Source organism: Chelonia mydas, chromosome 13 (genome assembly GCF_015237465.2).
Source record: "Chelonia mydas isolate rCheMyd1 chromosome 13, rCheMyd1.pri.v2, whole genome shotgun sequence".
NCBI classification, from domain to species: Eukaryota; Metazoa; Chordata; order Testudines; family Cheloniidae; genus Chelonia; species Chelonia mydas.
Window position 1 is genome coordinate 253,271 of NC_051253.2, and position 12,259 is coordinate 265,529.

General features: G+C 47.3%; 1 protein-coding gene across 3 annotated transcripts in view; it reads left to right on the forward strand.

The window, feature by feature from the left end:
• The window catches only part of ELMO2 (engulfment and cell motility 2), a 46,304-nt gene that overhangs the window by 2,059 nt on the left and 31,986 nt on the right, over positions 1-12,259 (forward strand). For 2 of the 3 annotated variants that reach the window (XM_037877154.2, XM_037877156.2), the window contains exons 2-5: positions 10,016-10,150; positions 10,278-10,318; positions 10,808-10,880; positions 11,280-11,330. In XM_037877154.2, the coding sequence (XP_037733082.1) occupies positions 10,073-10,150; positions 10,278-10,318; positions 10,808-10,880; positions 11,280-11,330 (243 nt within the window). In that variant the 5' untranslated portion in view covers positions 10,016-10,072. Of the gene's footprint in view, positions 1-5,805; positions 5,897-10,015; positions 10,151-10,277; positions 10,319-10,807; positions 10,881-11,279; positions 11,331-12,259 lie in introns of those variants that run through there. The other variant, XM_043526714.1, reaches the window with a different exon arrangement.

Here is a 12,259-nt window from a genome sequence, read left to right on the forward strand (position 1 = left end):
GTAAATTGCCTCATTGTGTGGTTCAGTTATTTGGTATTGTTTCTTCCTTTGGCTTTAGAACAGCCATTCTGTCAATTCTTTGCCAATTCTAAGCTGTGTATCCTATTGAGAAAGTGCTTGAGAGAGCTCAGAGCTCCTGCATGCCAGCCTGGGCCTGCTTGATTTATGTGGAAAGCTCCAACAGGGCTATTGAAAACCACATAATACAGAACCTGCACTGCTAGAAGTTTATCATGCACCATTGATAACAATTGCTGTTAGTAAGATCTCTCAGCAGCATTGGACACGGTGACCCATGGCATTCTCTTCTTCAGACAGAAGTCAATTCTTGGTCCTTCAGGCTGTCCCTGGCTTGATCTGAATCTTTGTTGTCTAAATGTTTCCTATTCTTTCACAAAGTCATTGGAGCTCAGAATCTGCTTTATTCTGTGGTGGTGTCTCTCATGCACCTGTTTCAGATCCTCACTTGGGGTTGGGTTGACATGTTCCTGCTTAGTCCCCATTATATGGAAATATGCAAGCTACCTTTCTATAAATATGCAGACAATATTCAGTTATACATCACCTCACAGTCAGATTATCAAGGTACACATCTGTCTTTGTCTTGTAGTTTGTGTAGCATTAAGCAATTGTTGGTGCATAATTTTATTAAAGCCATCCAGAGTAAACCCAATGTTTTGCTGATAGTGTCCAAGTCTTTGCAGGGAGTCACTTTGGTAATCTCATTTGATAATGCCATTATGACTCCATTTTAAAGTTTTAAAAGTCTGGAGCACCAGATTTATCCATGGGCCTAAATATCGCGTTTTGCCATTTGAGGAATACTTGCAGGCTGTGACTGCTGCTCAGGCAAATGAGCTACTGTTGTTAAATGCTCTTTGACTATCTTGATTAGATTTGATATTTTTGTTTTCTGGGACTGCAGCCTATCCCCTGTCACCTCAGCATACACATGGCACAGGTCACACACATTATCCCAACTGTACAGTCCTGAGTCTGACTTCCTGTTAATTTTCAAATACATTTAAAATTCTTCTTTTGACAGTTCAGCTCCCTGGAGAAGCAGCTTCAGTCTAGTTGGTCAGTATTAATTTGTTCTGAGCATTAGCCTGCCTTCCAATCAGCAGAGTATTTAGACTACTTTTGAGATGGATGATAGCTATATCCCTTGCCTGTGGAGTATGCTTCCGGCTAACAATCCACAGTTCTTTTAAATATGGCGATTGATTAAGTAGATGACCTCTTTGGTACCGTACATCATTATTCTGCATCCCTGAAGCTGTACTATGCACAACACTTGCTCAGAGAAGTTTTTGGGAGGCAGCTTTTTAAGATGAATTTTGTACCAAACTCCAGGTTCTGCTGACTCATCTTACAGCATTTCTCTCCTTGCCCATCTGTCTGGTTTGTATTGTTCTTTCTTTTTCTAACTCTCCTCCCTTTTTATCTGTGACTAGGTATCTACATCTTTCGTATGAAGTATTTTCTACCCAATCATCTTGCAAGAGGCAAGTTAAAACAACCACATCAGAGTATAGACTTATTAGAGTCAAGTGTCATTTGAGAAAGATGTCCAGTGCAAACTTCTGGTCATTATAATACGCAGCCTCTCTGAGAAAGTTATAAGGGTGCTAGGAGGTAGAGGGACCCAGAGGAAGCTAAGTCTAGGACGTGTATGAGATGAGTTCTCTAGAGAAGAAGTATGTTTCTCTTTGTTTCTTTCTGGATTGAGGTGAGGGAGAAGATATGGGATACTGGAAAAAAGCCCTAACGTGGGACTGTATTGCAGCATAGTCTTTCTTCAGCTACCTTGTTTTTCCCTGCCCCTACTCTGGACAAGAGAACAATCTGCCATGAGTTTCCCTACTAGACATGTCCTCACCCCTTTGTTGTGGGGAGCTTGTTGTCTGTTGGTAGTGCCAACTGGGGACTTTCTGAGAATCTCCTAGTAAGTTATACCGCATCCAAGGATTTTCAGAAGCTGGAGCTATTAATTGTTTAGGGGTTTCAGCCATGCAGTTTATTTTCTTGTGTTGCTCTTTTCTTCCTCTTCATTTTTATTCTGTGTGCAACACACTCAGCTCTCCCTTCATAAAGCAAAGGAAACGGAGCTTTTGAATAGGAGAATTAATTCTATTTGGAGTGTAGCAGTCTTCTAGATTTGCTGCTTCCCAGAGCAGAAGCCGTTTGAACAGAGTATTGTGAGCTTCTCTGCTGATTGCCTCTCCACTTTAGCCTCCCCTTCCCTCACTGCTTTATTTGAAGACATTTCTCCAGTGAGGTACCTGCACATAGTAAATTGATCTTTAATTAGTTTTGACGAGGCTCTTATCTCCCCACAAGAAATTTGTAAATCATCGTGCAGTCGCGGAGTGCGTTGTAAGAGACTGCTAACTGTCTGATAGTAATAATCACACATGCTGCTTTCTGAGAGTTTCAAAATTGAGATCTTACTAGGTATAGCTGAACTTCCCCTAACTCTGCAAAACTTCATTCCAATTTAAAATACACCATCTATCACCTATGGGGTTGGTTTTTGTTAAGCCATACAGTGAAGCCTGTTTGGGAGACCACCTTCATTAAGCAATCTCCTGTATTTAGGTGCTGATCCAAAGTATTGCCAGTATATCGAGCTTTGTTTCTCCTGCGTTAGAAAGCTTCTTCTGCTGAGTTGTTGGTTTTTGTGGGTCTGTTGAGTGATATCTCTGTATAGCACATTGTTATACCTGTACAAACCTTCCACTGACTATTTCATAAACTGCTGGGATTCTTCTCATGCTCCATGTCTGGTCATTTCACCTTTGATGCTTGTCTATCTTCCTTGGGTGTCCCTGTACAGTCTGCAGCGGGACTGTTCAAAGGCTTTGAATAAGTTGAGTCCAGTATATATAATACATATATAATTGAGTCCACAATATACACAACTGTACATAAGGAGTAGTGTTCCTGAGCTTTGTTTTAGTTTTGTACGTGTCTCTTATAAAAGGGGAAATAGTTTAATATAATTTCTGCTGACGTATTTTTAAAGTGCGGATTTACTGAAAGCATCCTTAGCCCAAACTGCAGATATGGCTCAGCTGTCTCTGGGAGCTCTGCAGTGACCTCTGTAGTGCTGCCTAATTGTAGAGCATGATCTATTTATAACCCTGAGAATTTCCCCTTCCTGTTGAATCGTTTCATCTTAATCTGCACTTCCACTTCCAGAATGACCCACTTTCCTCACAGGACGAGAAAAGGAGCCAGAGACTTATAGGAGACCCCACCTGGGCACCTCACAGCCTTACCCGGAATTTTGCTCCACAGCTCTTGCACATAATAATTTCTATTTCTCTCTACATCCCAGTATGAGTTTCTTCCCTCACAGCCTGTGAATCCTGGAGATGCCATCTTTCCGTGGCAACTGGTAACAAGGTCCCAAACACAGGATTGTGATTTCCCTGCAGGGAATGGCAGAAGAGGAAGGAGGAATATTATTCAAACGCAAATCTCTTTTCCAGCTATAGTGAAACCAGGAGATATGGGGAGGTGGCTAGAAATATTAGGAAAGTCAGTTCCCTACAGATTACAGCTCTTTTCAGCTTGTCTTCTGTTTGTCCTTCTCTCTTGTATTCATATAAGCATGTTTCATGGTCAGGATACATTCCAGTTAAATTAATTGCAGATATAATAGTTATAGGACTTGCATGCTACAGATTTAGACAGTTGAGGAAACCTTACTTGAACCTGCTCTACCTCTCTTGCTGTGCATTTAATACTGGCCCAAGTTGGTCAAAATGGGGTTGGTCTGGTTGTTTGTTTATGGGAGCAGTAGTTATTTGTTCAGGGAGCCCAGGCTGGGGTCTGCAACAGGCCCCAGGCCTAACCCTAGCCCAGGAATCCCTGCCCTTAGTAACCCTGACTCTAGCCAGGAGAGTCCTACCCTCAGTAACCCTAACGCTAGACTGGGGGAACCGAACGGGCCTCAGGTGTTTTTTAGCACTCGCTTCCTATGACTAGGATTTCCCAGACTTCTAGGGCCTGGTTAGGTATTGATTGGAGAGCAGGAAATAAGGATCCCATGTCAGTTGTGGGAAGTTTTCATCCCTGCCTGTCACTGACCTTTGTGGATGAGAACCTGCATGTTAGGTCCCACAGGCTTGGAGTTGTTCTGGAAACCATGTATTGTCTCTGGGGACCTGTGGGGTGGTGCTGCTCCTTGTACCCTAATCACAATAAATGTAGATAAAGGCTTAGTTGATAATTTGCTCTTGTGTCTGACTCTGGCTGCTACTACATTGTGACTCTCTGACAGGTGAGGCTTCTTGAAGCTGTTCGGAGACACAAGAAGTGAGGCTGAGACTCTGTCTTGATGGGTTCTAAGCAGGATGAGGAGAGCTCTGTAATGGATTTCTCTGGTTGGAGGTGCAGAGTTCCCCCGCCTCAGCAGGTTTTCTTGGGTCTATATTTCAGTCCTCACCCTTACTATCATTGCAGTTTACTGGACTTTAAGGGAATCCAGGCTTCAAGGCATCAGCCCCTTGTTACAGTGGTCAGGAAGGGCACTCCCCTTATGTGTAGGCACTTGCTCATGGGGTAGATTTCCTTCTTCCTCTGAAATAACCAAGATTAAAATGTCTGACAGAGGGCTTAAGGCTGAATGCAGCGTGGATCTGGACATTCAGCTGTCACACTTTAGAGAGACACTCATTTTTGGTAGTTTTGAGTTGGGCGCTGGGCACTTTAGCATCCTCCTGCCATTAGGAATTTGGTCCTGAGTTCTGGCATCTGTTTCACTGTCAGGAAATGAGACTTGTGAGCAGAGCACTTTTCTCAGTGTGTCTGTATTGCCAAAACACCGTAATTGTGATTAACACATTGTAAACTATGCACAGAGTTTGCACCAGTTAATTTTCAGTATTCCCAGCCCTCTCTATTGGTCACAAGAAATCAGCTTATGCAAGGGACTGAGACTTCATGCTTTGTTAGGGAAGAAGGGGCAGTCCCACTGTCCCAGGGATCTTGAGGGTTTGTACCTTCATTCTTCTGTGTGCTATTAGCTGTCTGGTCATCCCTTGTTCAGGGTGCCCACTTGGAAATGCCCGGATCTGTGCTGGGTTCTCTGGCTAACAATAAAAGTGTTTCTTTCTGAGCCTCTGCTTCAGGAGAGGCTTTTGCATTGAGAGGAGCAGGACAGATGGGACCATAAAGGTGCCAGTAGCAGCATAATTACTCAGGAGAAAGGCTGGAGACCATTTGGCTAGGCAGAGTTGTTATGGATACTACCCTCAACAGCCTCAGAACTGGTTATGTAGCTTCCTTCCCAGCCTGCCTGGGCTGTCCTCTCTCAGATATGCCTGGGCCTGAAGCATCATTATTCTGTTGCTCCCAAAAGGCAAGTGATATGTCAGTATTTCCTACATGCCCTGGTATGTCCCAGCCATGGAACAATGTGCATCCCTGCTTCTGGCAAGGTTCATGGTCCCTAAATTCTCTGACCTACCCAGCTCAGATAAAAGGATCCTGCTGACGGAGCAGGGCTCAGCCTGCAGACTGCTCTGAGCTTGGAAGTGACACCAGAAGTATGTCAGAGCTCCCTCTGGGACATATTTTCACAATGTTAACATGATGTTGTGAACAGCAGAGACCCAAGCTGAAGGTAGGAAGGAGCCGGGTGTTTGCCTTCTCCAGTGAGAGACAGGGAAGGGTTAAGACAAAACCCTACCATAAATGGGAGAACATTAACACACAGGCAGTGGCAGCCCATGGCAACAGGACAGTGGTGTGCTGAGGCGGCATCTTAAGCAGAGAGTGAGAGGGGGGTGCTTTTATCCAGCGTTCTCTCTCTCTCTCTCTGAACTGGTCCATGGCTGTGGTCTGCACTGGGCTTTTCTAAATGCTTCTCCAATTGAATTCTCAGGTGAGTTTTAATTCCTTCCGGTGATTCCACAGGAAGGTCTAAAAGAGGGGACTGTGGCAAGGTGAGGATATCTTGCTTGGTGTCCTGTCCTGCCCTGCAGGGACATCCGGTTCTGTTTGTTATCCCAATGAGGAAGGTCGAGTCCTGATCCAAAGGGAATCTTGGAGAAGGATATGGCTCCCTCCAGTGGCCCCAGCTGTGTTGCCTCCAGCATTAGGGGGTGAAATAGCAGACATTGTTCTTGTGCTGGAGAGAATGGACCTGGCAACTTTTATCTACAGTGCATGGAATTGGGATAGGCATTCCAGCTGCTTTCTTGTCATGTTGTCTGAATGGCCTGGTTCCATCTAGCTGGGCATGTGACTCCTGTTGAGGTTTTGTTTCCCATTCACTGCGGTGCCGTGCTGTCTCTGCACTTATGATCAGTTCCTTCTCAAAGGATAGATGCTCAGGCCGGCATTCCTGTGGAAAGTGGAAGATGTTCTGTGTGTATCTTTGAGATTGAAATCAAGTGCTGTGCCTGTTTAATATCAGATCTCTCCTTTGCTGAGAGGATTACACTCCAGGAGCCCTGAGAAATCCTTCCTGGGTATGTGACGGGTGTACCAGCGTCTCTGAAAGCCATGCTGGCGCTCGTGCTGCACCTGCCCTGTGAAGACCTCTTAGTTCCCCTGCAGCTTTCCACTGAGCCCTCATGATGTTTTTTTCTTGATGTATTAGCAGAGCCCTCTGCTTCTGAAGGTGTTTTCCAGATTATGCTGTTCAATTTGCATGGCAATCATGCGAGGTTCCTCCGTTTGTGGAGATCTCACTGATTCAGTCCATGCTCCACTCCCATCAGAGCAGCTGTTATGTGTGGGTTGTACTTGTGAATGGCAGGGTTTAGCAATGCACTCTGCACCCAGAATATCCTGTTTCCATGAGCACTTGTTCCCCTTCCATTGGAGACACTAACTGGGAAAGCAAATGCCAATCAGCATTAATTGTTGGAATACCTATAGCTGGGCCTTTTCCTGCCTAGCCCCAGTTCCGGCTAGCAGAGCAGATGTTGCCTTTTCTGTTCCACTGGTGTTGCTATAGGATCTGAGATTGTACATCTCTTATTGCAGAGGGTTGAAGGCTTGAAGACATTGGTAGAGTTGGGTTTTGCAAGGAGCTGATGTAACCAGAAAATGGCATGACCGGGTCACATGTGCGTCATCATAATAGGCACTTTCCTGCATCGGTTGTTTTCTTCCTCTCTGTGTCACTAGTCATTCACACACAGAATCCCACTGACTCCTAGGCTTTTGGGAGCGGACACTGGAAATAGAGGGAGTGGCCCGGAGGTGCAGGGCTGGTCATTCGTTGCTATAAGGAAATGCAGCAGAGCAGGCAAACCTCTGCTGCAAAGGCTGCCAGCATCTCTTCAACACTCCCAGTCTACATGTCCTGGCCTCCACTTCTCTAAGAGATCAAGGAAATCATCCTCATGCATTCATCGTAAGGCTGTGTTCCAGTTCTGCAGGTGGCTGTGACATTGCCTCTCAGTCTAGGAGCGGCAGTGGGCTGCCCCCAGGTTCTGGCTCCATGGAGAAATCACTTTGTACTCCAGATGCTTTTTACCCATCTCCTGCTAGGTCTTGCCTGAGGGGGAGAGACCTCTGTGCTGGGGACTGATTTTTCAGGCAGCACCTTGTCTTTCCCTTTGGGGAGAGGCTGTTTTTTCTATGACAGTTCAGATCTCACATAGGCTGTTTGAAATCTCCCAGCCTGAGAGCGAATGGTGGTGCTGTGGGGCCCACATTACATGTGGTTAGTGACCACAGCCCTGTGGGAGGGAGACAGGCAGCCTCCAGCCTGCAAAAGCAACTGTATTACAAACTGAAAAGAGAGGAACCAAGCAATAGCATCTCACTGAATTGCAGCCTGCCACTGTTAGAGCACAGGCTTGCATGCCAGACTTGCATGCCACAGGGGATTGAACCCTAGACACCATGCAACATTCAGGCCTGGGCAGGTCCTGGGCTGTCCTGGGTCAGAGCCTGACACCCTGGCAGCTGCTGGGTGTAACCGTAGCTCTGGTGGAAGCTCACAGTTCAGCTGTATCTGTGCCTGGCATGGTGATGGAGCACAGCCACACTAAGGGTGTGGGATGGAGATGTTGCTGTGGCTCTGTCTAGGAACCTGCTTATGTGCCTGGTGTGGGTCAAGAAGTTGACTGTTAGTCTCTTTCCCTGACAGGCTGGTGGTTATTGAAAAAGATTAAATGCTTCAGAGACATTAAAGTTCCCATGTCCCCAGAGCAGTGGGTGCAGCTTGCAGCTGCTCGGAGTGGGAAAGAGCCTAATGCTCAGTCTGCACTTTCCCCCCTTCACCCGCTCTTTCTCTGCACACTGATGACAACTAGGCTCTGTAAGCTCCTTATTTCTCTTGCACCATGACCCAAATACAGACTGGGAGCCTGTGGTAGGAGTTAGCAGAGTTTGTTGTGCTGATTATCCTGACCTAAGTGTCATAGCTCTGCAGACATAGTGACAGCAAGTCCCTAACCTCTGTTACCCAGGCTGCTTGGGCAGAGCAAGGCCACGGGGCTCGCTGCTGAGACCAGCAACTCCCCAACCGTGCTCTTTTCTCGGCATGAAGCTGTAGCCTGGTAACAAGTTATTTTCTCACCTGGTTTCTGAAAACCATTTCTCTCCTGGGCACCAGCCCTGGCTGCACAGTTGTGACTGGTCTGTTTGTGTTGCACTACCTAGCCACGGGGGCAAGCAGGGAGTGGGCTAGGGAACCTCCAGTGCTGCGCAGACAGGATTGGGTTGACATAGCTATTCATCTTTGCAGGAGGGCCCAGGGCAGGTGTCTGAGTGATTTCCAGCTGTCATTTTCTTTGCTATACTGAGTGGTTTGTCTCCATCCAGCTCCTAGTGGACTATGTGTCCAGTACACAACCACCACCACAATTAGCAGTGCTCAGCCTCCTCAACAGCCAAGGGCTTAATGGGTCACAGAGACTCAACTTGCCTCTGGGGCCATTCCAGTCAAAACTGAGATGTACTTGTGGGTGTGGAATCTTGCCCTGCTGTGACCTGTGTTATACCTGCCCTCTCGCTCTCTGGGGCTGTTCTTCTGGCTCCTTCAGCTGAATGAAATATACTTGGAAATGTACAAGAGAGAAATCTTGACAATCCTATATGAGCATCTTGAGAGTCATTGAAAAGGAGATAAAATTGGTGCAGCAGGCCTTTGTGCGCCAGGGGCCAATGCCTGCTGCTAAGGCATAAAATCTCATAATGTACAATACCATACTCTGTAAAACGGTACCCCTGACTTCCAGCTGGGGGAACACTTGAGGAGTCTTGTCCTAGCTCAACGCATTTACAGACTCAGGCAATGTCTACACTACATCATTTACAGCTGCGCCACTGTAGAGCTTCTGGTGAAGATGCTCTAAGTTGACAGGAGAGAGCTCCCCTGTTGGCTTAATAATTCCTGCCTCCACGAGAGAGAGTAGCTATGAAAGTGGGAGAAGCTCTCCCGTTGGCATAGCGCTGTCTACGCTGGCACTTAGGTTGGTGTAATTTATGTTGCTCAGGAGTGTAATTTATGTCGCTCACACCCCTAAGTGACATAAATTATAGTGAAGTAATTTGTACTGTAGGCAGCCTCCGCCTTTAAAGTATGAATGCTGAGCTTGTTATGATTCTGAAGCCATGTGACCAAAACATTAAGACTGCAATGGTATTTGCACAGGAGTTGGGGGTCCCTCATTCCTTAGGGGAGTATGTGCAACACCTTTCTGATCTCTGCCATGGTACTTACTGAATGTCCATGCCCTGCAATGTTCTGTGTTCATTTCGTGGAAGCCCCTGGTAGGATGGACTATATGGGACCCTTCACTCTCAGTGTCAGCCAGAGGGGCAGTCTGAGGTCCCGTAGGAGATGGGGTAGAACAATTGTCACGTAGGGCAACACTGGTGGGTGTGCTCCAGAGACTGCCTGGATGTATCCTATCCAAAGGCCGGACCCTGCTTCACACAAGATGGTCCTCCTACAGGTGCTCAGGTGCTGTGGGGATGGGTGCAATATAGGAACCCAAATGGATCCAGAAGAGCTGCTCACCATCTCCCCTTTCCACAGGTTTGGGGGTGGATGCTGTCTCCCCCATCTCAGAAGGAACTGGAGTAGTCTGGAGCCATGCCACCGCCCGTGGACATTGTGAAAGTGGCTGTTGAATGGCCTGGAGCCAATGCCCAGCTGCTTGAAATAGACCAGGTGAGAGCTGGGTGCAGGAGAGGAACTTGAAGCATGGTGCTGAAACGTGGGGAAACAGAATCAGGAAGCTTCCCTTGTGGCTGGGAGAAAGGGTCACTGCTGAGCACTCTCTCTCTTTCTGTTCTAGAAAAGGCCCCTGGCGTCCGTTATCAAGGAGGTCTGTGATGGGTGAGTCTGGCTTTCTGGAGGCCCTGCTGCAGCAGAGCAGTCACCCTGCTGGGCCTGGCCTTTCGCATATCCTACCAGATGTGCTGTTGGCACAGTGTGGACTGCCTCCCTCCAGGCTTCCCAACCTGGACATGGGGCAGGACCAGGGCTCTAGCTGGGAGCGTGAACTCCTGGGTAACGGGATCCCCTGCTGTGTATGTTTGTGCCCTGATACTCAGGGCTCCTGAGGCTTGGCCTGGCCTCCTCTAAGGTTTCTGCAGTCCAGGCCTTCACAGAGTTTCTCTCAGCTCCTGGTTTTATTCAGGCTGAGATCCCACCTTCTCCCTCCTCTTCAGAAACCACAATCTTCTCACTGGGGCTTCTCTCCAAATCTCCATTTTTTTCCACTTGGAGCAAGCCACCCCTAGTCCAAGTCCTAGCCCTGGACATGGGTGGTGGCCTGTTAGAAGGAAGAGACAGGGCCTTATGTGTCATCTTCCCCCCTGCCAGGTGGTCGCTGCCAAACCCTGAATACTATACCCTGCGATATGCAGATGGGCCCCAGCTGTACATCACAGAACAGGTCAGTACGGGGAGATGGTGTGATGGTCCCCAGGGAAGGGGTTTGAAGGAGTCTCTACGTTGGCCAGCAATGAGCTGCAGCTGTCCCCATTACTGGGAGAGGTTTTGCCCCATTCCCCTCTGTGGCCACTAAACATGGAAACTTACATTAACCAGTGCAGTCCCAACCCTTCTTCCCCTTTCCCCTACACCTGCTTGGGCACAGTTGTCCCATGGCCCAACTTCCCCTCGTCCCCACAACTCACTTTTGAGCGCAGGGACCTTATGGTCCAACATAACTCCTTTTCCTCCATGTGTATGTGGCTGCACACACACATGCATAGATGCACAGGTCCATGGCCGACTGCATTTCGCCATCACCACCTCATGCTGCTCAGATGTTTCTCTTTTCTCTTTGCAGACTCGCTGTGACATTAAAAATGGGACCATCCTGCAGCTGGCTGTCTCCCCGGTATATGCCTTCCTTCAGTTGTTTCTCTACCATAAGCTCATTCCAGCCACTCAGCACCCTGCTCCTCCTCCCGGGACTGAGCCTACTCCTGCTGCTTGGTTGACTAAACTGAAAGATGGTGCCCCCTATGAACAGCAGTTTAGCCCCAAGCAGAAAGAGCCAGCTTTACTGATTTACTTACAAGAGAAAAATAAATAGTTTGAGTGACTTGACCCATTGGGTTGCATCCCTTGTGAGGTGATGTAACCCCACAATTTCACCTAATTACCTCCTCCTGCCTCCACACTTCTCTTGTTGCATCTTGTTTTAAATTAGAGTTTAAGTTCCTTGGAGCAAGGCCTGCGTCTTCCTGAGTGCACAGCACGCATCACAATAGGGCCCAATCCTGAATGGATGCTGGAGACTACCACAATCATAACAGTAAAAATAAATACATTTTAAAAAGCAGCTTACACAGGGATCGCTTGTTCACCTCTGAAATGCAGCCACCTGTGGGATGGGAGATGGCAGCTGTTTTTTAACCATACAGCAAAGTAGCGTACCAGTTTTCTGTGAGAAGTGGAGAAGAGTTCTATCTCCTTCCAGTATGAGGACAGATGGAAAGAGGAAAAAGTGTTGGATGCATTAAAAAGCTTTAGAGAGATTTTTCTTTGGAACTAAAAGGTCTTTTGGGGCCTCATATTTCTTATGGTTCCCACTTTCAATGTCTGTACAGTAACTCCTCATTTAACGTCCTCCTGCTTAACGTTGTTTCCAGGTTACATTGCTACTCCATTAGGGAACATGCTCGTTTAAAGTTGTGCAATGCTCCCTTATAACGTTGTTTGGCTGCTTGTTCTGTCCACTGCTTGTAAGATTCTGTGGAAGAGCAGCAACTTTACAAGGGAGCATTGCACAAGTTTCTCTTCTCCACCTCCTCCACCTCCCTC